General features: G+C 33.2%; 2 protein-coding genes across 3 annotated transcripts in view; both read right to left on the reverse strand.

Annotated features, from left to right (window-relative positions):
• The window catches only part of LOC148227595 (putative ATP-dependent RNA helicase DHX35), a 56,797-nt gene extending 36,817 nt beyond the window's left edge, over positions 1 to 19,980 (reverse strand). The window contains exons 1-3 of the mRNA XM_088201593.1: positions 19,927 to 19,980; positions 19,611 to 19,662; positions 19,269 to 19,531 (exon numbers count right to left, since the gene is read on the reverse strand). Of these exons, the coding sequence (XP_088057719.1) occupies positions 19,269 to 19,531; positions 19,611 to 19,650 (303 nt within the window). The 5' untranslated portion in view covers positions 19,651 to 19,662; positions 19,927 to 19,980. The remainder of the gene's footprint in view (positions 1 to 19,268; positions 19,532 to 19,610; positions 19,663 to 19,926) is intronic.
• Positions 19,981 to 22,792: 2,812 nt separating this feature from the next.
• LOC148227597 (uncharacterized) lies at positions 22,793 to 24,544 on the reverse strand. 2 transcript variants are annotated; one of them, XM_088201891.1, is made up of 3 exons: positions 24,208 to 24,544; positions 23,984 to 24,129; positions 22,793 to 23,576 (listed from the first exon to the last, which is right to left on the reverse strand). In XM_088201891.1, exons 1-3 carry the CDS (start codon positions 24,479 to 24,481, stop codon positions 23,286 to 23,288), a joined length of 711 nt encoding a protein of 236 aa, XP_088058017.1. In that variant the 5' UTR covers positions 24,482 to 24,544; the 3' UTR covers positions 22,793 to 23,285. The 2 variants fall into 2 exon arrangements, with proteins under 2 accessions (XP_088058017.1, XP_088058018.1); XM_088201892.1 differs by having other exon boundaries at positions 23,984 to 24,139; positions 24,208 to 24,528.
• Between the last annotated feature and the right edge of the window lie 2,100 nt (positions 24,545 to 26,644).

Here is a 26,644-nt window from a genome sequence, read left to right on the forward strand (position 1 = left end):
AAACGACAGCACGCGGAAGTTTGATCCTTGGAAATTTAATCGCAATGAATATCTCACGGCGAAACAACGCGCGTTCTGCGTAAAACAGTTTTACAAACACAACGCTTTTTATGTGATTATTCGGCGTCTGTTGAGTCTTGATTTAATTAAATCATGGCTCAGGAAATTCGAGGAGGCCGGTTCAACGCCAAATAAGAAGAAAACCGGGCGGCCACGGAGTAGGAGAAGCGAAGAGAATGTCGCGCAAGTTAACGAGTCTGTACGAGAAGATCCCGGCTTGTCGGCTCGCAAGCGTTTTGCTGCTGTAGCGATACGAAAATCAACTTTCCATCAAATTTTGAAACTGGGCTTGAAACTACACTTATATAAGATATAATTGGTAGGTAACCTGTCATACGTCCAATGTTACTATATCGGCGGTGAAAAAAATGTTTCCTAACAAACTAATATCACTCTTGATTTCTTTATCTCAAAAGTCGTGTTTACGGATGGTGGACTAAGGACTATGGATGGGTGAAATAGACATTCATTATTTTTTTAATTATTGATTGTTCAAAGGTGCAAAAATGAACAAAAGCGCACGTGCTGATCAGACATTTTGGCGGATTGGAACTACTAGAAAATGCACTTTGATAATGGGCCTGTACAAAGGTATGCGATGCCGATGCCAATACAAGGAATGCACTATCAGAAAATAGGTGGAATGTGCCTAGCAAATTCAGAATTACAAGTGCCCAGTATAGAAGCTTCTACTGCTTTGCTTGCAACTTGGCTGGACTAGCAGCTTGCGAAGCGACAAGAAATCCGATCCGCTTTACATCAGACGAGTCTGCAATCCAAAAGTTCAACCCGATCTTCAGAGACGAATGAGAACTACATGACGCAGACAAAGCTACGAGAAAGATTAGTTTATAAATTAATAACTTTGTATTTTACAAGCGGGCGCATATAATATTAAAGAAAAGTGTAACAGTTAATGTTGAAAACTACATACAGTGTATTTTAATGATTTAATCGATTATTTTTTTCGACAATCTTACACGAAGATTACTTTCATTTTTTATTAATACTGTTACATTATATAATATTTACAAATATCACTTATTTAGGAGATGAACGCTATATAACTATTTTAAGACGAAATGCCGCCTCCTTGTTTATTTATATTTTTTTCGAGATATTAGAGCAACTATGAGCCTGACGTAAATAATGAGCACAAAAGACTTTCGAAAACCATAAATATTAATCAGGCCAAGCTTGGCATCAGTATTTTCCCATCTGTCCAAACTTTCGTGAGAAAACATAAAAAGCACGTCACTTACTCTCTTAGAGACTTACTTAGACAAACACTCACGTATTTCAAGAACCACCAACATAATCTCTACAAAGATTACTACTATTCATCACTTTAAGGACAACAACTACTCTATATAGGAACTGGCTGCTACATTTTTGATGGACCTGGATCTTTTGAATTCAACACCGCCGCCCGATACTGACACCTAACTTACATGTTAAAAGTGTTTACCTTCTTACTTTTTATAACGAAGTTACGATTTTTAATCGTATCAATAGCGAATTAAATTGACTAAGAAATCTAATCCATTTCCAGAACAAGTTTTATGTTGATATGATTAAAACTAGGGCAGTTATCGTGTCCTTAAAAGCACACATAAATGGGCAAAAAAATTAAAAAGCATTTTTACAGCTGTACTAAGATTGAGAGTTGTGATTTTTTTGTTCTGAATAGTTGCAATTTTGAAAATGGCGAATTTGACTGGCAAGAACCATATCTATTTTCAGAATAAATTTCATGACGAAATCATTAAAAATCTACAAAAATTACCAAAAAAATATTTGAAAAAAATATTTAAAAAAAACTTTTTTTTTTTAAGGTTTTCATCCAAATGCGCAGAAAAATGCCGGAACGTAAAAGATGATAATTGAAAATATTTTTTAGTTTACATAAAGTTAAAAATATTATAGAATATTCTTTTTGTTCTAGGGAATATAATCATAAAGCATTCCGTACCATGCGGTCCGTCAGGACACATATAATATCGATCTCCACCCGAATCGCAGCTAGATCGTAGTGATAACAATTATTTTATGTTGCAGCAATAAGTTTCATCAATAAACCTGTAAGCTAAGAAGAGTTACTGTGAGTTAAATTAGAAAGCCTTCCTTGAAATATTGCGCGATAACCTTTGAAGCTGAAAGCTAAAATGAATAGCTGAGTTGCATCAAAGACTTCAGATCCTCTTTGAATTTTATTAAATTTTTTTCGGAATATAAATATTTAATAGCTGTATCACAAGATATCCAAAAATACATTTTCTATGGAAAAATATGAAAGACGTTTTACTAATATTATCAAAAATTATATATTATTGTATTATAATCATCTTTTCGTGACATTTTATTTGATTTCGTATCTGATTCCGTATATTAATTGAGAATTTTTCTCACTGCGATCTTTGATCGTTTGCAATCGGACTTTTTTGATTTTTTTTATGGCCTTTGGTCTCTTAGGTGTAGCAATTCTTCGCATTAGGCATCAATGAATAATTCAATAGAAAATTCATCATATTTCCTTCTTCTCCTACTTTATATACGCCAAATATAATATTTAGATTCTGCTCCACGCGCGCTATAAAGTCTGATACATCCTCCTTTCGCTCCTTTGTGTTCAATTATATTGGGCATTGATTTTCTCCCAACACTGTGTCGTGACTTTGAATTTCTTGTTATTTGATACTTGCCCATGTCGGATCGATTTAGCGCGTTACGTCAGTGATAAAAAAAAATGAATTTATATACAAAGTCCCGGCTGAAAAGACTGGATATATTCTGCGTAATAAATTTATGTTTTTCTTTTTGGCGTTTTATGTGCAAACTCCCCAAGGGCACATAACATACAATATACTTGCACATAAAAGCTGACTGAGACTAGAACAATAAATAATATTGAACAAATATGACTCACCTATATAAATGTAAATTACATATTCGATATGCATATGAGAGCCCATCGAGTAACAAGTTACTCAATATGTTCCGAAGCATGCCTCTCTATACTAATATACTTTTAATCGAGCTACGCCAAAGTTTTCCTACTCGCGTCTGAAAAGTTAGAAACGTGTCCTCTTACGCTGCTCGAGGAAAAACTTTTCCATATGATTTGATAGTCGTTATTTTTATTACGAATTTTGCACGCAGCGTAATGAACGTGTGACTACTTCATTTTAACATATCTACAATATTAACGACCGTTTTGTCTGATATAATTATATTAATTAAGATTTGTCTTGAATTCCATTGATGGAAAATCTATACCACGTCACGTTTTAAATATTCAACTAAATTATAAAGGAGATGTTAATACGTTTAATAATATAATTTAAGAACAAGATGATCACCTCAACATTGTAGTCAAAACGCTTAACAAGAGAAAAGGCGCGATACTATATGATTTTGCATTGCTATATGATTTTTTTAACAAATAATTGTGGGCGAATTATTATGGTCAAAAAATTGTGGGCGAATAATGTTCCGGACACCGTTTAAATGTTTGCAGGGCTTCCTCAACGGTATACGCTACGATTGAGTTGTTTTTAATTGAATATATATTTTTGTCATTTCCATCCCATTGATGTTTTAATACCGCATGTTGAGATCTGCTTCTTCTACCTTGCCATATCTTGTTTCTATCAAATATCTATTTATCAAATTTGCGGAAATCCATATCAACATGAATGTCTATTACCCATCAATTTTGGCCAGATTCCAAATAATCTTATTTCAACGTCACTCTTCACGTAAATCTCACCCCATATTATCCTTCGACAACGTCACACTTTCGGCGCTAAAGTGACGCCTTTCTATATTAACATCAACTCCGAATTGACGTTATCGTAACGACGCCGTCACACCGGTGTGTCTTTCGCGTAATTCGCCGCGGTGGTAAGGTTTCGCATTCAATTACCCCGTTGGCTCGTTCATCTCCCCGTGCTTTCTCTCTCGCTCTCCTTGAGCCGCCCCTCGTTATCGACCCCTAGGGACCTTTTGTCTACGCGTGTGTGTCCGTGGTGCCACTCTTTCGGAATTTATTCGCTTTACGTATTAATTTCCACCTCCGGACCTTCCGCGAATTCGCGTACTACATTGCGCCTCCGCTCCTTCCCGAGAGTGTCTTTTAACTGCGATTTATCGCCGGGAGTTTTTCGCGGGTTTGTTACGCATGTTTTCATTATTTTTACAAAAGTTACGATTCCTCATTTCCAACGGTGCTCCCACGCCTGCTTGACATATATAGCTTAGACACCCTGTCTTACTCGCAACTCATCCACGTTTAGTGTATGTTAGTTTTTGATTACCGCAGTATTTAAATAATCTACTTATGTCGGAACTTAATTAATAACATCTAACTAGGGCAAACATATACTAAGAAGACACCACAAAGATTTTTTGCGTGTATTGACATATGGCTTCCAGATTTTGTTGTAATGTGTGTTAATTCCTTGAGCTTAATAACTCGACAACCCCAATGTTACTTTTCATTTCCGAAAACAGCACATTATCTAAAAAGCATTTTTTTTTATTATAGAACTTCACAATCCTAATCCTAAAAATGTTTTGCACAGCTGTTTACTTTTTGTATGATTAAATATACTAAAGTCAAAATTGCAAATGGATTATTTTAAAATATATATAAATAATCTTAAAATGTGGTATTAAGCATTTTTTATATTAAAAATCTTATAAATTATAAAATTATAACTTATAATCAATATTTTCATACTATAAATAAAATTAACTTATTTCAACCGCCATTTTTCATTATTAAAACGCCGTGATACATACAAAAACATATTACAAACAAAATGTTTTAATCAATTGTTATTTATATAAGAAAGTGCATAGAAGAATGAAGTTGCGGACGGATTGATTGAATAACGAATGGCCTAGACTAGAGACCGTTATGGTCCAAATTGTAATTTACAAACGATATCGTCATTTTACATATATTTTATAACTTTGTATAATTGAGTAAAAATGGCCTAAATATATGGATATTTGATCGATATATTCGAACAACTAAACGATACTCGCCCATCATAATAGCCGCAATATATGTAATATAATCTAATAAAATTCTCACTAGTTTCCACTTGTGTCTTACTGGCTACGAAGTCACACTTCACAGGGTTTAAGACCCGAAATCTCCATCCAAATATCCATTCGCAGACACTTGGAAACGTAGAAAAATGATAATGGAATATAACTTAACAAGTGCGCAATCAAACTAAGAGCTAACCCGCAAGAAAATAATGACATATTAACACAATAGATTCAAACTGAACAATACGTGTAAATAATTAAGTACATATAATTTGATTAATTTTTAGCATGTGTCTATAATAATTTATTCGTTTCTATGTCAATTTATTTTTAATAAAATAATATGAGTAAATAATTTGTTGGTCCTAGCAATTTACAATTGCGAAAAAATCAATACATTATCGACCTTCGGAATGTGTTCATCTAGAAAATTTCACTCTTTCAATGCGTGGACATATTTTGTTGGTCGAATAACTAGTCAACTCATATCTGTATGGTTGTGATTCGCCGGAGACGCTCCGAATCAACCGTACAAAATGTCTGACTCTAGAAAGAGACGATCGAGTGATCAGACGAGAGACAGTTTAGTTCGGCGAAATGCTCCAGAGACGATCCAGAGACATTCCTGCGACTAGAAACCGAGACGAGTAACGACAGATCACATAGAACCATCATTCATTCTTCCACCAGATTCTAGCGCTCCAAACACTCAAATATTTCGCTTTGGTATATGTACTATAACCGAGTAAATAATTATCAGCTTTCCGGCGTCTATCTTAGCTGAAAAATCACACCCATTCAGCCTAAAACCTGATTTTTTAACGCTTTCAATTTCTTAAGATTTTTATTTTTAAATACACACCATTTTGATGTAAAATGACGGATCAGAGTGGCTAACTTAGAAATGTTGTGAAAATGAAAACCTACGGCAGTTACCATATCATCAATTACCACAACATAACTCTTTAAGCCCTTACATGATTTATGAGCTTCGAACCGCACGTCTATAAAAAATAATCAGGACCTCGCATCTAATAACGTATGTAAGTTCGTATCCTTCGTAATTAATTATTATACGGTGGCCCACAAATGGCCACCTTGAAAGTTACGTTTTTACTAAGGGATCAGATATGAAGAATGACGCGATTGGTTCTAAGTTAACCTTTATTTTCATTTGTACAAGCGGCCTTGAAATACAAGTATCAAGGATGTGACACTTGAACACATCATTACGTCACGAACTCATTCAAGATCAAGGAACCAGAGACAAGAGAGATTCATTTTCATTCAATATCGCTACCCAATACTGAAACCTGCATATGTATGTATCAGGGGTACCGGAAAGAAAACCATTATTTTAAACATCATAGGTCTTATTGAAATTTTATTTTCATATTATTTTACATATTATAAAATATAATCCCCATAGTTATCTAGAACTGTTTGCCAGCTTTTAGGCAATTTTTGGATTCCCGCTTTATAACAATTTAGTGGTTTCGAATTAAAATACGAATTTAAATGATTTTCGACTTCCTTCAGATTTTCAAATTTTTTGTCCCTAAATGAATGTTCCATAAATCTAAAGAGATAAAAATCAGAAGGAGCGAGGTCTGGCGAATATGTAGGATGCTTCAAGACTTCAAATTTAAATTGCATATTTTTTTACGGGTCATCTTTGCACTGAGAGGGTGCGCGTGGTCGTGTAACAGAATCACTCCATTTCGGTTTATCAAATTCGGACGTTTCACTTTTAATTTCTCATTCAATCTTTTGAGTTGTTGACAATAAACTTCTGCAGTTATCGTATCACCCAGTTTTAACAGTTCATAATGGATAATTCCACGAATATCCCACCATACACACAATAGGACTTGCGAAGGGTGAGGTCGGGCTTAGGGGTCGGAACAGGTACTTTCTTCTTTGAAAGCCATTGTTTTTTTCGCACCATGTTATCGTATACTATCCACTTTTTGTCACTAGTCACAATTTGATCCAAATATGGGTGAATTCTGTTTCTTGACAACAGTGAATCGCACGTGTTCATTCGCTCCTCTTTGTTCGCTACGGACAGCGCACGGGGAACCCAAACACCCATTCGATTAGTTTTGCCGAATATTTTTGTGTTCTTGCACTGTAGACCACGGAGCAGCAAGTTTTTGGGATAAATCCTCGATACTTTGACGAGGATTTGATTTCAAAATGACCTTCAGCAGTTCATCGTCGAATTTCGAAAGTCGTCCTGATTTCGGAACGTCTGTTAAGGTCCTATCGCCAGATTTAAATCGCCGGAACCAAAACTGGCATCTGTTTGCTGTTATTACTGCTCCATAAATTTCAATAATGGTTTTAGCTGCCTTAGTTGCTTTCCAGCCTTGATCGAAAAAAAAAGTAGCATGCAATGCCGTATGTATTGTTCGATTGCTTCTGGTTTGCTAATTTTACCCTTAAGATTAAAAGAATATTTATGGCGCAAAAAGAAAGCCGAGGAACAATACTATAGAAAAAAAAACATACAAAGATGCTAACTCCACCGTGTCCAGGATCAAACTGATCTCAAACAAGGAATGTAAAAAAAAATGGAATCTTTTCCGGTACCCCTAATATATAGGTATAATCCATGTATATTTTGTACAATGAAATATGGCGTCACACTGATTGTTTACAATAAAATATCAGGATATTATTATTCTAAAATTTAATTTATTGTTAAAATATCCAAATGCACATAACAGTTTAAAGTACAATAAAATACTCAAAGTCTGAAAAAGTTACCGACCCGATTTTCACGAAAATGCCCTTCAAGCTTAATCCGCCCGCATTCGAATAGCATTTTCTTTTTAGCTCCCAAGTGAACCATATGTTTAGCACTAAGTCGTATTGAGGCCCGAAAAGGATCTAAATATATTTCGCCCACATTCAAATTTTACAAGAGACTACTGTTTTAGATATGTTGCTATTAGTTGCAGGATTTCAAGTACTATTTACATATATATTTTACTCATCAATAACATAATTAAAAGTTTTTATGTGGCTTTAAAAGACCATTGAAAAAGTAATAAAATGAGTTCTTACAACTTGATGACTGTACATGTCTTAGATCTTTATGTCAGAAGTATGTATGCTTTTAAACAAAACTCTATGTTGTATGTGTGATATCGAGCAAGATAATACCGGGAGCAATGTTATTGTGTTACTTACATAAATAACCCAACATACACGCGAACACATGCCTTTTTGTGAAAAAAGAAACCATCGTCTCACATTTTATAAGATTATTTTTTCGAACGTATACACGCCATATAGGTAAGAATATATTATTATTCATACAATACTACAATGTATTTTTATACAGTATTTTTTCGTTTTTACATGACACTGCTGATGTTATCGCTTTAACACTGCAAACAATAAAAGGATGTGGTCAGAAACCAAGAAGTGTACTTTGAAATATCTAAAAATTTACTCCGAAGCGTATCGCAGCAATTAACTTTGGTTATTTATGAAATCGATTTTAAGCACCCTGTGCGAAACCAATTAGTCGCGATTTATCGTATTGCATTATTTGACCCTTCTGCAGAAAGGATTTCCTACGTCGCAATTCCCGAGAAGGAGAGAGTAAAGACGTAAAACCAATTACGTATTTCGAGTAACTTTTACAATATGACTATTTTTCATTGCTTTTCTGACTCACGTAAGCAAACGGAAATTTTATGAGTTGTATCTCGATTAGTTACAGTTTGATAACGCGTGTTTTATTTTCTATGATCCAAGATTGTGTTATATGAACCGAAAATTTTCAAAATTTTAAGATAATGTTTTTCTCATTCACTTGTATGTAAATATTGAATGAGTTTTAAATTCATTAATATAAATCAATCGATAATGGACTAAGCCATTTAAATGCGATTATAAGAATCTTAACTGATCCATATTAATTAATACGAATTAATACATTAGCGGCATCTGCTTCCAATTTATCGAAAATAACGAGGCTGTGTAACGAGATGTAAATAAGCCAGACATAATTAATCAACATGATTGAACCTACGCATATGAATATTGAATAACAACACAATCACGTCTGCTCCATATGCATATTAAATTTCATATAATATCCATTATACATCCATATCATATTCAACGTTCAATATCCGTCCGCCGAATATGTGTGCCACATTCAATGGGTTTAGGTGGTCCTCCAAAAGCAATTTTAAAAAATCATTCTCGACTAAAAATAATGAATTCAATTGTATGTTTTTAAAGTACGTAAAAGTGCAGTTCGCGTGTGAAAACTCCCCTACAGTCTGGTTTACAGGAGAGAGCTGCCTCAAGGGATGTAACCTCGATTCGTGTTTTTTTATTCGTTCACCCCCAACCCTGCCGGATGGCCGTTTGCCAAGAGCTCTCCGAATTGAAAATTATTGAGCCGACCGACGTTATCGGCGGATGAGGAGGCTCAGTTCTTCTGGAGTATCTTGTACATATGTATATGTGCGATCATATTTGACCTATATTGTCTGCTTTTATACGCCTCAAGAATGGATGCTTATGAAGTTTAGCTCGTGTATAGAATTCATCAAAAAAATTACTCTAGTCCAAAAGCACGTATTTTTGTAATTGTATACCGTATACGAGTTTAATAGTATTTATATTAATTGTGTATAAGTAATGTTTAGATACATACATAGAATTATTTACATTATTTAAATGCTGGGATTCATCGCGAATAAAACTTACCATTTGATATTTCGACAGTGTTGTACCTGCCATGGTCTGTTTTGGAATTTAAATAAGATAAATTCTTAAAATGCATATACAAATATGTATGTATGTATGTATATGGATATGAGACATTGCATTTTTTTAATATGTATAAGCACAGTAACATAATCGCGATTGAATTGACAATGTTCTTCACTTAACTTAATTATGTTAGCTGTTAAGTTACATTACTTTTACATATATGATTTATTGTCAATTAAGTAACTTTTTGTTTAATTATTAATCGGTATGATTAATGTTTCTTCGAGGGAACATTTTTTTGAAAAAAATAATAAATTTCGATAGAAACTATAGAAAAATTCATAAAGATGATATTCCATTTCTCAGGTAAATTTAGAGTTTCTCGAGAATCCTCATTGAATATTTTTTTTTGTTAAAAATTGAATTTATACGAATATTTTTATATGGCTAAAAATTTTAAAAACAGGAAGTGTTTTAAATCTGATGCATTCAAAGCAGGTAGTAAAAAAGGACGGAGATTTCTAATTAGCACTCATATAATATTGTTTGGCAATAGAATTTTAATGACCAATTTTAACATTTGCTGGTCAACAAAAGTTAAAAATGCAAGGATCGATGATTTAAAAAAATATTGTATTATAATGCCTGCACTACACTCTCTGGAAGTTGTCCGAACCGAAGTTACAACTGAAATCTGAGATCTAAGACTTCGAGTAAGCGACCACTGTCGCAAATTTCATATGTCGTCCGGACGGCAGCCGTGAATGACGTCCGGACGGCGGCTTCTGTCACGTACAGCCGGCATATTTGAGCGCGATCGAAAAATGTGCCAAATAATCGCAATTTTTAAATTGTCATATTATTAAAATTACGCTACTGATAATTATAAAAGTTTGTGTGGGCACTCACCAATACAATATCAGTGAAAACTTTTCAGTCGTAAATATTCAATTTACGCAATATCTTTGTCGGCTTTTGCAAAATGCCATAAGGCATAAAAATGATACTTTAGAATACGAACACCACATCTGTGACTATCCTAGAATTTGTCGCCATCGATTCTAAATAAGAATTCGTTATGGTGTGACATTTATTCGGATATTCGAAACAGTTTTTTTTAACAAAATCAAGTACCACTGATTATTTTTTAATTATTTAATTTTATATGAAAAAAAAATAATAACGATATCTGTAGAAGAATATACTATCAAAAATATAATTAATCCCTTTTGGTGCCCTAAAATATTCAAAGATGTCAGTAAGTCTGTTGAATTTTCCGATAAGCATGTGGTATTATAACTTGACCACGATGCAGCGCTCGACATGCGTGTTAACCATAGGACGCCTACGCGCATACTGAAATTGAACCGAGTTACTCGTTCTATCTCAGTTTGCGAAACACTATATCATTATCTCTCTCACTAAACTAAATACCTGCGACTAATGGTTAAAAACAAGCAATAATTGCATCAATAAAAGTCTATGAAAAATATTCTAGATTTAACAGTGTCAGTTGCAGCACGTTCATTTTACTCAATTAAAATATAATGGACGAATAAAATCTTAGTTAAGTTTTCAAGATTCCTAAATCTATGTGGATTACTATAGCACAAAACATGCTTTATGATAAATTTGGATACACTAAATCTGTGCAATGAAATGTAGTTAATTGTAAATGCATTGAGCATTCCTAAGTGAACATTTAAATTCAAGAATGTATTCTGCTGATTATTGGCGATTTAACCAATTGAATTCAATCCCAAATTGCTTAGCTTTTACTATGATAATATTAAATTATTAGTTTTAAACGCATTTTCGGTCTTCCACTTTTGTGCTAATTTTTTTTACTGATCCTTTCTTGGTGATAAATAATTAAATAATTATTAACGCGTTGTTTAGGGTTAACGATGGAATAAGATATTTGGTATTAGTTCTGTTTTGCTAACATTAGGCGATTAAAGATGAAATCGTAAAATCTCATCTTTACTATCTAGTTTTTGGTTCAAAGTGAAAGGCTTTAAAGATTCACCTACTGTTTTCGTGCAAGCGTTAAGGGACTAAACGAGAACATTAAACGAAACATAGAGAGAAAAACTCGTTAAGTTGAACCCTCAAATACTAAAAGAATACGGACCAGCAAGGGTAGCTAAAACTTTTTCACCGTACTGTAAATGCTTCTCGCGTGATCGCTTTCACAAGCCAAAAAACCATTTAAAAATAAGCATATAAATATTATAATAAACAGAAAAAAAACTCGTCTACAGTGTACGATATAACTAGAAGCTCAAATCAAATTAAACTTGTAACGCCATCAAGTAAAAACGTACCGTTGTAATTTAATTTAAACGTTTGCAATATCTTTGAGTGCTTGCAGTTAGTTGTCCGGTACCCCGTGTATTTATATAAACGATAGCGCATTATACTGATTGAAATTCTGACTTGCATCTTCGTTTTCATCACGTTGAGATAAAAATGAACGAGATCGCTTTAATTAATGAGACTAAATCTTCTAATTCCCAACGCTACAATAAATATGACCTCATCGGCAAAATGACGTAATTCGGCGTTTAAATATCAACACACTAAACACACGTAACCATTTTGGCAACATCAATAATTGAGCGGCCTTAAACCTGGATCATAATTCTGAAAATAGGTTGATGGAAGAGCAAACGAAAAGCAACGCCGGAGAGTAAGGTAAACCGAAAGTTAACGAACACTAAGCGACAAATGTTCATGAACACTGTGTACAAAATCAGCAATACATATTTTCTGACGAAAATGTACAGATGTAAATATAGTTTACAAATTTAACAAATATAAGATAAGACTATTTAAACATTTTACTAAGATAAGTTAAATAAATATTTTAATAATTAATTACTTTTTTTACTGTTATGTTTTCGATGATAATTTTCCGCGGTTTTTTGTATACCATCTAGAACGGAAGTTCGCATATATTACACACGTTGTACTACAATTAAAAATATCATTAGAAAATTCAATTTTAATAAATAAATTAATATATTCAATGTATTGTATAATATAAATATGAATTATGCAACAAAATAAATAATTAAAAAATCGGTGGAAATCCGGTCATAAATTAACTTTTTTCATATTATCATATTAAACTTTTATTATGGAAAAAATATTATTTAATTTAAAAATTATATACTTTTCAATAAAAACGTCAGCCGTGTCATGTTGTTTTTACAAAATCGCGGATATAAAATTTCATGAGGATACATGTCCCCCAAACCTTAATTTAGTCGCGCAACGAGAAATTTTTGACTGTTTTAAAAAATCATCACATTGATAATTAGGCGATAAAGACGTTATTGTGTTGATAAGGCAATACATCTGAAAATAGTTACAATTTCAAGATCATTTTTTTATTTTATCTAATAATAATAGTGAAAAATATTAAATACACAAAAACAAAAGAAAATTTTTTTTTAAACTTTCATAAGATCAAAAATAATAAGAAAAATACGAGTTCCGACTCAAGATAGTTTTTAGGTGTTCATCAAAAGGTTGTGAATTATATGTTATAGTGAATGTATATTACTAGCAAAGTAATGTTTTTAAATACTAGTATAAATATAATTTTACTAACACAGCCAGTTAAAATCAGAGACGTCATTAATAATAGAAAAAATATATATTCATTAAGATTCATAGTACTTCATTAAATGACATGCATTTTCTGGCCAAATTCAAAGGTGTCCCTGTTTAGAATCCACGTCAAAAGCAATAAAATCGTGCCGTCGCCATCACAATGATAACGCTCGATTATCAAGCGTTTATATTAAGACTTTTCATAACAATATTACGAGTGAGAATCGAATGAAGCACATCTAAACCGAATTTTGACCAATAGGAGAGCGCAAAAAACAATTATCACTTCTCAGAAGTCAAAAATCCACGTCAAAGGCAATAAAATTGCTCGGTATCGAGCGTTCCCACTGCAACGTGCCACTGTATACAGAAAAAAGTTTAATTTTAACTATCAAAAAATTACAGAAGTGCACACCGTTTTGCGAGCCATTCAAATTGTCACAAATTTGATCAGAGATTGCACGGTTACAGGTCTATAACTACCATAATTTATAGCTCATCATCTCGCGACACATTACTCAATTACTTAATCAAGGTGTCGTAAAAACCGAAGAGTCATTCTACGCAGATCTGCATACGCAATCAGTGGATTCACATTCCGTCGTTCGTTTACTTAAATATTTTAAACTCGATTTGTATTTACACTTCGTACACGGCTTCCGCTTCCATGCAGTGTAGCCCAAATGCGATTAAATCTCGCTAATCCCGTGTTTTATAACGTTATAGTAAATACAATACATCGCATAAATTTTCCGCAAAATTTTACACATCGATCCGACGCGTCCTCGGCGGCGTGTACACTGTACACGTCAATCGACAATCAAAACACGAGTCTTTAGTGTCACCATTTTTTTTAGTAATTTGACACAAATTTAGTGTAAAATCGATAGCAGACGAAAATGGCGCAAAAATAGATTTTCACATAAAATATATACAAGTATGGAACGGAAAAGCCCCATCATTTTTGATGTGGAAAATTTAACAAATCCTGGGCTATATCGAAATTCAAGACATTAATAAATCTATTTTTCGATTCAATGGCAGAATTTGCGTCAGCAGTCATTGTAACGCCAGCCATAAAGCCTTTCGTTCGCGATCAATATTTATAACTATAATTGGATTGATTTAGTTTTAAATTACGTTTCTGCCATTACGTTAACGTATAGAAAATATTATAAGTACGTACATAGTATATATTATTCAATAGTGTCAACGATTATCCTATGATCCCAGCTTATGTAGGTCATATGCGAAGGATGAATGAGTCTGATGATAAAAAATAATAGGCACGTGTTATATGCAAGCATGTGAATTTTTTATCAATGGGTTTGATAAGATTGTGAGCGCCGCACAATAAAAAAAATAGGTCAATTCTTACTCTAACAGACAACATAAGGAACTATACAGGTACAATAATATAAATTCTTTTACATTAATTTGTAAACACGGGTGAATAGCGTGGTGTAACAAATTCAGTCCCGTATTGAAAAAATATAATAAAATAATAACATAACAAGACGTTTCAGATTTTGAGGAAAAAATGTACTTTGCCTTTTCTGGCATAAGTTGAGGCATCAGGACATGCCTTTGGTTGTTCAATTTGCGTGGAAGAACTGCGGCAGTGGTTTCATGGTAAAAAGCAAACTTTTCGCTTTGGTATATCAATGGTTTGGAGGGAGCCAAAAAATTGTAGGGGATCTTATTCTTGAAACTCGCGTTAATGTCTGTGACCAAAATTATCATTTATCAACAATTGAGAGAAACAAGACAATATAGTGTAAAGGATGGGACCACACAAAAAAGGATCACAGCAATATCACGCAAGGATTCTCCGGTGCATTGACAGAATATTTCTTTGTTTCGAAACGGTCACGGGAAAGAATATATCAGCGGAAGACAAAAATCACCGTTCCACAATTCGAGCTCAGAGATGTCCATCAAGCAAATGCCACTTTCTAAAGGCGTATACACATTTCGCTGTTCTAAGAAGCGAGTGCAACGATTGGCTGAATGATCGCTGCATGATTGTGATTTGTCAGAAAGCTTTGCAGCCCTGAATATGTAAGGCTGATCTCCAATGAGGTGGGCAGACACCGGCAGACACGGCCCGCCCGCGGACAACATATAACGTCATGGAAGTCTAAGAATCTTCCACTGACATCATCCCTCCGCCAGCTTCTCTACCCCTGTTCGGGGAAAACATTTTGCCCATAAATAGTAACTCTAATTTTAAAAAAATTTAGACGATATAGAAACACTGCTTCAAATATACAGCGATGACATATGATCCTGGCAGCAATGATCCACAACTTTTCACCCAGTCTGTGTTAAATGATTTAGTCAGAAACTTAGATCTTAGAATAAAGAAGAAAGAACTACGTCCTTTTATTGGTTTCGAAGTAGAGAAAAAAAGTTTGTTCCTTTCTCAAAAAGATGATCTTGTTTTTGCAAAGATATTTATGGACTCATAGTAGCTTTCAACGTTGAATATAAACCTGACGATTGAAGGTTTTTTATTGTTTCATCAAAAATTCTGAACTAAAACAGTACTCTTACACAATAGTAATAGGTATGCATCTTTTCCTGTGGGACATTCAGTTCATTTGAAATAATACTACGAAAATCTTGGGTTGATTCTTAACAAACTTTCATATCCAGATGCATAAATGGACAATTTGTGGCGACTTAAAAGTAATATCGATGATACTTGGATAGCATAGTGGTTACACCAAATTCTCATGTTTTCTGTGTAAATGGAACACCCATGCCAAAGAGCAGCATTATTATCAAGATAATACGGCCAATCAGAAATCAAAAATACTGAGAGAGAATGCCTTGTTGATCCGAAAAAAGTTCTACTTCCACCTCTAATGAAACAGTTTGTCAAAACTTTGCCAAAATAACGAGAATGTTTTAAGTATTCCTGTGACCAATTCCCTAGTTTGTCAGAGGTAAAGCTGAAGGAAGACATTTTTGTTAGACCCAACAACAGAAAACTTATGAAGGATGAAAATTTCGAATCAGAAATGAAAAAAGAGTGAGAAAGCATTTAAACTTGATGTAACCAGCTTTCTTGTAAATAAAAAAAAGAGTAAAATGTTAAAGATATGTTAAAAAAATTCAAGATCTTGGGCTGTAATGACTATAAAGGTACATTTTTTCCATTTACATCTGGACTACTTTCCTGAAAATTTGGGTGCAGTAAGCGAGGAGCAGTGAAAGATTTCCCCAGATAATAGAAATGCGAAACCAATGAAGATAGAATGTGAAGATTATCGCCGTCTATTGTTGGATGTTGAAAAGAAATGATCCTTAGCAAGTTTACAAAAATAAAAGCGAAATAAAGAGTTTTTAGGGAAAGAGAAAACGTTGCTATAAGGACTTATAAATTTTTTGTATCTATTGGAAACTAGTTATATTATTGGTATGTATTTCTGATATATATTAAGTGTCAACATTAAAACATAAATACCTTAAAATTGCTTTTATTTAATCTTGTATATTATCTTTTTGTGGTATAACCTTGCATGATAGAAAAAATGGATGTCATTCTTAGAATCAGCACTAAAAATTGCATGAAAATCAGTTAACAAAACTAAAACAATTTTCAAAAAGCAGGCCAGTGAAAAACATGTATTTACACATGAATGAAAATAATTACTTTAATTCAATAACTACATATTTTTTGTTATTTTAATGTATAGCATTAGTGCAGATGATTCAGTTTAGTGAGAGTGACTGAATTTCCTAAATGTTTTGTAATTATTTACGTCAACCAAATAATTGTTGTTTTTATAGCGGATTATTGGTTTGTGTAACAGGATATGAAAATGTGATAAACTATGATAAAATATATCAAGTCAAATTTCAGAATATTATCATGATGAAATAAGTCAACGGTCTAATTTCTTACAAACAATAATATAGAATGTTCATTATTTTTAAGACTTAAAATAAAAATGCCTCGAAAATATATAAAGATAAAAATTAAACATCCTGTGGAGAACAGTTTTAACAGTTTACAAACGAAAATACAGAAACCAATAGTTCTTAGGTTTGCATGAAATGTGAAAAATACAGACTTAAACACATTTTTACATTCATTAAATTTTAATTACCGTTTCTTAAATGGTTCAAATACTAAAAAAATTATTGAGTTTTTTCCAATATGTATTATTTAGGTGTTCGTTATCTTACTATACTAAACTGTTGAATTTAGAATTTAATACCAAGGTTTATGTAATTTATGTAGAGACTAGTACTTGCAATATGGCTTTCTGTCTACTAATTAAATGGATATATTAAGGCATCTTAACTCATAATTTAAATACCGTTGTAAGGTAAAAAATATGTTTTTTTTATTATTGAAAAAAAATTGTAGAGAAAAATATTTACTGATTTGATTATTGATTTGAATTCAATTAAAAATCAGAAGTTTATTTATGATATTATAACACCTACATAAGTGACAAATCTAAATTTCAATAGTGCAGTGAGATAAGGGATAACTCATCAAAATTGTTTTCGTTGTATCGATATGCGAAATTTGAGTTTCTCATGTGACACAGAAGCGATAACGGTGATTCGAACTACTGGCACGGGACTTGATTGGCTGTGAGAAAAAAACAATCGACGGGGCTTCGCCCTTGGGCAGTTGATTTCACCACAGAAGGCACACTCTGCAAAAGAGATCATCTCCAGATATTGCAGTCCCACAGAAATAAGATCCCAGAGCCTGCCCACACATAGGGTGCCTATTATTTTAGCAATTAAATTGGTGAAATACAGCCAAATACTTATAAAGCCTAAAAAACTCGATAGAAGATTATGTCATAATACTTAATTTATTATGGATGTTTAGCCTCTATATTTTTAACAATGTAAAGATAATGATAATTCCGGTAGTTACAGATTTATATGATAAAAAACAAATTAATAAATATGTTTTACTTATAAACCACAATTGTTTATTGTATTATTATTTTATAATTTTATATTTGTCATGGAAATATAAAGATTGTAATATTTTTTAATAGAAAATAAGTAATATTATTGTTATTTAAATGTTATTTTTTGTAAACAACCCATAAAAAAAATTAACATCATGAAAGCCTGTCATAAAGATATCGATGAAATATTGTCTTTTTAATAAGACATTTAAAAAGTGTAAATCTTAAACCACAGTTATCTTAACAAAGTCGAACATAATTTTACAAGTTAAATTTGCAATTGTCTAATTATCTAGAAACGTTTCTGTCAGTTAACGTGTTATTTTTCTGTAGGGTCTTTAAATAATAAAAAATATTTACTAGCATTATGTCCTTTTTAAGAATTTTTACAAGTATCACTAGCTTTTTTATCTAGAATTTAGTTTAGAATTTCAAACTAAATATAAATATCTATATTCTAGAAGATAATTTTGGCATGGAATATTTTTTTTTAAATGAATAACATTCACAAAACATTTCCATTAATAAATAAATTAAATAAATTCTCTCATACAATGATTAATAATAGACTAGGACAAATTAAATAATAAATTCATGTTAGCTACTGCACCGCATTAGATTCCCCTCAAAATAATTATCTTAATACTTCCGAGCAATCATCGTATTACATACGAAACAATCTGTTGTACAACTCGACGGCTCGTCAAAGCAATAAAACTTTTTGCATACAAATTCATTAAATAAATAGTTGAAACATATAGAAAAACACAAATTATTTTCTATCTTGAACTAAGTTAGGCTAATTTAAAATAAAAACAATAAAACAGATCGTACCTGTGGTATTTGAGTTGATTTTCCAGAGCCGGTTTCTCCAACCAAAACCAAGGTTTGATACTTTTCCAGCAAGTATAATATGTGATTCTTGTATTGGAATATTGGAAGCTTTTGTCGTTGCGTCTCTAGTGATAGATGATGATGTCTGTTATATACAAAGCTGGTATGTGCATCGACATCGGCGTTTATGTTTTTCTCGGTTGTGGGTAATACTGTCTTCGGTGCTTGCTCTGTCGATATTGGTTGATAAATTGGAGTATCAGCTGACAATAATAATACAAAACACAAATTAATATACTTTTATTTTAAAAATATGATTATAATAAAAAAATGTTAACAAACCCGGTTTTAGGAATCTGGATCCGCCACTTGGAAAATTCATCACAATGGCAATCTAAAACAATAAAATAATATATAATCATTACAATCATATTGATTTATAATTATAAATTTAACACTGAAGCATTTATACGTACTCGATAAAATAAAATAAATATTTACACATTGTTATTTTTATTTTACAAATTTTTACCTTTCACTCCATAATTATGAAATAAAACTACAAAATCAATCGCCGATATAATGTCAAATACGCGTAAGCCAATTTAACAAATATAAATAAACATTAATATTAGCTGTAGATGATTGAAATACTCACATTATTTCAACAAAACCAGCAACAGTCACAACGCCATTGTATCTGACTCTGCTTGTCGTTATTTACATTTTTGGCCATAGTACTCTTACTCTTGATCATTGCCGTTTTAAAATATATTGCGCAATAAAATCAATAATGTAAAAGGGGAGAAGAATAAATAAAATATCAAATGTCAGTAAATATAACATGATTATTTTTATAAATAAACGCATATGAGTATTAACTAATATTTCATACATTTTTTTTATACAATAAACTTAAAAATAATACAAAAAAATAAAATTTAAATTACATCAACTGTTTTAATCATAAAACACAATTTATTATTCCAAACTCAAATATTATTTCTATTGTGTAAAAGAAATAAGATACCCGACTCAACTTTGTTTTAAAAATAATAAATAAAAATTACATTTAATTTATATTATTGTTTGCTTAATATGTTTAATATATGCTTTTTTGCCAAACGAATGGTGTCGGGTGGCAATTAGATACAAATTAAGCCGCTGCATTAGTATTTATTAAAGTTTACTAGTCTAGGTCCATATAAAATGGACCTATACTAGTAAACTAGTGTTATTTCAAATAAATGGGGCGCGAGCCCGCACCGCCGTAGTGGGCCCGCCTGAGTTTCCACAAGAAGAGGCTCCGTTATGCAAGTGTTACCAGAGTGCCGCCAAGTTTTGGCCATAATAAAATAATAATAAAAATTAAAAAAGGCCCCTTCAATTTGATTTTCAAAATGTGCCGTTTTATTACAAAATGTGAAAATATGAATGATCGACGGACGAAGCACCGCCGGTTGTCGTCTTCCTGTCATGGTCCGTCAAAGAATACGTTGCACTACTCCGCCGTCACATTAGTAATACCTACCAGAATGTTGCTTAGTTTTAGCTATAATGAATAAATATATAAATAAGCTTCCCAAAAGAGAATATAAATTTAAAAACCTTTCTAGAGCTTTTGATAGCAAAAATATGGTTACGCGATAGGTGGGACCGACAATAATCGCATAAGTCGGGGTACAAATTTGTTTATAAATACATATGAGTTTTGTTTTAGTGGGACCAAAGACTAAAAAAACACTGGTTTGTATACAAAAATATTTAATAAAATTGCAGTTATTTATACAAAAAAATAATTGAGTTAAATGAAAAAGTTATTTCGATGCTTTCATAAAATCTAACAAATTCGTCTGACGACATAATGCCTTCTTTTTTTCTCGCAAAATTTCTTCGTTGCAAGCTAATATTTTTTTATTTCTTGCTTTGTAGTTGTAATTTTCTTTTCGCTAGGAACTATGATTTCTAAGCTTTTTAAAGCATTTTCAATAGAGCTGAGACCTTCTCTCAAGTTTGCAATTGTCATCTGTTTTGTGGCGAAGCGTCGTTTTGCTCACACATCACTATACGCTTGTTGATTGTCAGCTCCTAACTATGCGACTCCAGCATCACATGCATGACATTACTAGTTTCTAGCGTTGTCTCTGTCCCATCTTGAGAAGAAAAAAATTTGCAAAGCTTCTTCCAGATACCATTCAATGTATTTTTTGAAATTTAAACTAAAAATAGCGGGCGGCAGTAATGCCAAACGAAAAAATCAAAAACCGCGTAACTTCGAGTTCGCGTAAGTCGGGGGATCACTGTATATGGCTTATTCCAAATATTTTTTTACTGTGTGGAAACCTAGATTTGTTATGGCCAAAAACTTGGCGGCACTTAAGTAGCATTGACGTGACTGTTATTCTCCCGCCTGGCAACCCTTGGTCCGTTCGCGCGCGTCTCGCGTTCGAGTCCCGTATATTATAAATAACCATGTAATGTTCATAAATCTTCAATAAAACATTACTGCAGCGGCTCAATCTGTGTCTAATTGCCACCCGTCGCCATCCCGTCGTTAAAACTACTTTGACTGTCTGTTTTGAGTCGTTATCTTGTTAAAAATAAAAATATTTAACCATCTCTCATACTTGTATTGATTCGCATTAATCATTTTGTGATTTTTGATGAAATATTACGAGATTGATGATTGAGGTTTTATTCACTTTTTTTGAGTCCAATATTGTTAATTTATATCCTCAAACCAAAGTATATACATAAGTAACATTAAGGATACAAAATAATTAAATGTAACGTATTTTGCCGGTATGATTTTTTAAACTTTAATATTCTTATGTGCGATACATTTCAAAACAAATTTTAAAAATAGGAGTCAAGAATTAGCCGCCTAAAATGCCACGACTTCGACACAGAATGAATGTAATACAAAAATTGTAAGAAATTAATATTAACTATTTAATTGTTTTTATAATTTGAATCAATAAATTTGATGTTTTATTGAAAAATTATTTTTCTTAAATTTTATTATTCTTCACATTACTTATTTATAAAATTTTGAAGCGTTCAGGTGGTACATAGTCATTTCGATAGTAGGTCTTTGAGTAGATTAATAAATTGTACAAGTTGTACGTATTCGCTTCGAAAGTAGATCTTCGGTTGTATTGATAGAAGTCTTTATATAAGTCGTCGGTACTTGTTTTCGAGCGCGTTCCTGGAGGTGATTGCTTGAACAGGATGTGAGGTGTAAGTCTGAGGTCGAAGAAGTCCGTTTAGCAGAGAAGTTCATGGCGATGTAGTAATTCGGACGTCAGTGTGTAGTAAAGTTGAATTTTTTTATTCACGTACGTAAACTGTATATCCACTCCCTACATTGGAGGGAGTAGTAGAAATGCGGTGTTCTTGTAGACGACTGCTAGGTTTGTTGTTCAGATTCGTGACTGACGTGTCTCTTGAGTAGTGCTGTGTATAATAATTCTAATTTTTAAAAATCAAATTGTGTACATATATAAAACACCAAATTAATGCAATTTTATTTAAAAATATTTTATTTTTAAATCACAGTTATTAAAAATATTAATAAAAAAAACTATTAGAAGAAAAAAGTAACCAGAAAAACTACAATACCGAAAGCATATTGTAAAAGTAATCTACATTTGTGTTTATCACACAAAAAAATATTGAGAAACATTTCTGGTGATATTATTAATATATCATAATAAAATTAACAATCTTTGCTCAATAATAAATAAAAATATTTTGTACATTGTCTTAAAAAATACATTATTAATCTATTATTGAAATGTAGTCTTATAAATGCACTATTTTAATAAATAAAAATAATAATGAATCATAATCGTTCACATACAATGAAGTAAGTTTCAATATGATACCTACTAATACATACATTTAAAAAATAAATTATGCGCTAACCAATTTAAAATAAAGTATAAAACTAGATATTGGAATATTTTAGTATTTACAAAATTATTAAACTATTAATTATAAGATTGATTTGCACTATTATATCACATAATCATTTAGTTGTTTTTTTCTTATTTCTATTTCTAGTCTCATGAGTTCATTTTTTAATCTCTCGTTTTCACACTGCAAAACATGCATTTCTTTCGTACGCTCCATTTTATAATTATGCTCTTCCCGTAACTGTTCCATTTTCAGCTGATGTTCTTCCATGGCACAATTCGTTATTTGTTCTTTCACTAATTTGTTTAACTCTAACATAGATCGTTTATATTCGATACCGTTTTTGGATTGATATACTCTTGTCGTCAAGTTTTTCGTTTTAGGTGGATTCTGTAAAAATACAATAAATGTTAAAATGTTGATATAAAGACATCGAAAAATCGTAAAGTTAGCAAATGAAATTTTGTAATGAGGAGACATCAGTGGTAAAATGTTATCCATAATTACCTCCTGAAATTCGCATTTGGATATTACATTTATCTATCATCATCTTATACTTATGGATGTAAATATATTAATTATTTACGAGATAAAACTGAAAAGCGATTATAAATTTAACTTATACAATTAATTATAATCCTGCGTGAAAGGATAATTTTGTTTTACTATAATAAAAACAAAACAAAAATATTATTTATATTTTTGATTCAGTTATTTTTTTTTATTTTAATTATAAATGACAATTAAAATTGTATTTTTAATGATTAAAAAATTGTAAATCATTATTTATATCATACCATTATGGAATCTCTGGCGTATTTATATTCTGCCTGGGCAATAGTCGGAGCTCCGTTTTCAACGCCGATGTAGTCCGTGCACTGCTGCATCGGTTCGACCGCTTGATTGATATTATTGAGCATCCCGTCTTCTTTGTCTTGAAGACCTAAAGAAATCTAGGGATTGTTGATTTATTCCTTGAAAATCTCGATGCTTTCACTGAAAGCGAATTGAACACTAGTACCTTTGTTTTTGAGACTCTTTGAGTGAAGTTTCATCCGTTTCCATTGTTCGCGTAGTTTTTGCACAGTGCGTGGACGTTGGTTGAGCAAAACAAAGCGCTCCCAAATCTCTTTCCAGGCTTCTAATTTATGCATATTTGTGTTGGTATCTGTGCTCTTGTTTTCCACCACATCGAGACGATCGGCCACTAACTGTCGCAGCAGAGCGCGCTCTTCCTCTGTCCAGTTTTCTGCGCGCTCGCGCTTGCTGCGCCGTTCCATTTTGATGCGGATCATAGTTTGACAGTTCGTATGCCGGACGCCATCTTGTTATTATTGCCAATGTACAAATTTCGTTCAGCATTTCCTTACATACATTGTGCAAAATGTAAACAATAAATATATATTTAATAAAAAAGTAATGATTATATAATTAATTTATATACAATATTTTAACGATTTTTATCACTGATATTTTAGCTCACAGGGTAATATAACAACTAATTTATCATCTAGTTTAAGTCGAAAGCAATGTTCGGCCAGATAGCTAAGAATCGATTAATATATTATGTATTAAAAGGCAAAATATACAATTTTTGTTTTACTAATAATAAAAATAAAATGTAGCAAATAGTTTTAACTATATAAAAACTTATATCATGGTCTCTTAAATAGGAAGGGGAGCATTTGCTTAGTGGCAGCAGAATTTGTCGTTGGCAAAAATTGGTATGATACATTGTCAACAATCGCAGGCACTTAAAAAGTTGTGAGACCCTTCAATGCCATTGATAAATTACTGCAGACCATTTTTTATAAAATAAGGTTTTCACTTTTTATAACTACCTACAAAAATTTATGTTTCAAAATAATAATATATAAAGGGCGGTAAAAATTTTTTTTTTAATAAGGTGTCGAAAAAGCTAGATCAGGGCCTGCTTAAATATGTATAATATGTTTAGTAGTCGCCAAACTCGATAAGCATGGGAGCTACATCAAAAATATAAATTATATAATAAAACTATTTTGAGAGGTCTTGAAAGTTTCACTTTTAACATTTAACGTAAAAGTTTTTAGGGGTGGTGATGATGGCGGGTGGCAATGAGACACAGATTGAGCCGCTGCAGTAGTATATTTATTTGAGGTTACGGTTTACATTACAAAAATGGGGCGGACGCGCGACGGCACGCGTCCGAACCCTTACAAGCTTGCCGGAAGAGAGGGAGCCGTCACAACACCGCTATTTCTGCGCCGACCAGTTTTGGCCATAACAAATCTATATTGGCCCCCATACGGCTCCGGCCCTAGCAATTTACAATTGCGAACTATAACCAGGGGGAGGTATGGGGGCCTTGGCGCTGCTGTTGATTAAATGCTGGCGGCGCAAAAGTAGCAAAGTCGTGACGTATGGTGTGGCGGCGCGGCCTCCAGTGACGCGCGGCGTGCTTCGCTCCAAGCCGAGTGGAACACGCGTAGACCCGGGCGGCGCGTAGGGCTCCAGGGGGCGCGAGAAGAACGGGCATGTCCGGGAGCACCTTTCGGGGCCCTGTGGTGCGTCGGTGCAGCTACACAGGGCGCGCGCGTGACGGGCCCCGAACATGTGGTTCGAGCTCGGAGTCGCGGGGGCGTAGCCCTACGGGTGCGTGACGGGTCACGCGTGGTCCACTCGAGCCTGGTCTACGGCAGCACTTCGGTGGCTTCCCGCTGAAGGCGCGTGGCGGCGCCGGGTGCTTCCTGGGTCACGTGGTCGGTGGCGGCGTCTGTCAGTGGCGACGGTGGCTGACGATGGCGGCACATGGTCGGGGGCGCAGGCCCATCGTCTTGGTGGTCCGCCAGCTCGAGTCCGGGTCCAGGGAAGCACCGGCGGGATGGCAGCAAACAGCTCAGCAGCGGCTCGGCTTTTGTACTGCAGCGGCGTCTGTGTCTGCCATTTTGAATCTGACTCCATGTACGTGCTCAGGATCACGTCGGGGTCACCAGTTTAGGGGTGGTGATGATGGCGGGTGGCAATGAGACACAGATTGAGCCGCTGCAGTAGTATATTTATTTGAGGTTACGGTTTACATTACAAAAATGGGGCGGACGCGCGACGGCACGCGTCCGAACCCTTACAAGCTTGCCGGAAGAGAGGGAGCCGTCACAACACCGCTATTTCTGCGCCGACCAGTTTTGGCCATAACAAATCTATATTGGCCCCCATAAGTTTTATTAGATATTTTTTTTATAATTAGTACATTAAATATTAAGGTATACTTTCGCAAGTGATTTAAAAAAAACTTTTGATTCTAACTGTAATAAAATGTCACTGCTAATTTTACTGCTCAGTAAAAATTAGAATTATTCCTTAATTTTATTTGAAATTAACTATAAACTTTGTTTTTGTTGAGCCGTTTATTATTTTTTAAAACTACAATTGCTCTGATTTTTTGAGACACAAATTTTGTTTTGGCTAAATGTTCGGAC

The sequence above is a fragment of the Plectrocnemia conspersa genome, unplaced genomic scaffold (assembly GCF_051122295.1).
Source record: "Plectrocnemia conspersa isolate PC_06_02 unplaced genomic scaffold, ASM5112229v1 ptg000013l, whole genome shotgun sequence".
Taxonomy (NCBI): domain Eukaryota; kingdom Metazoa; phylum Arthropoda; class Insecta; order Trichoptera; family Polycentropodidae; genus Plectrocnemia; species Plectrocnemia conspersa.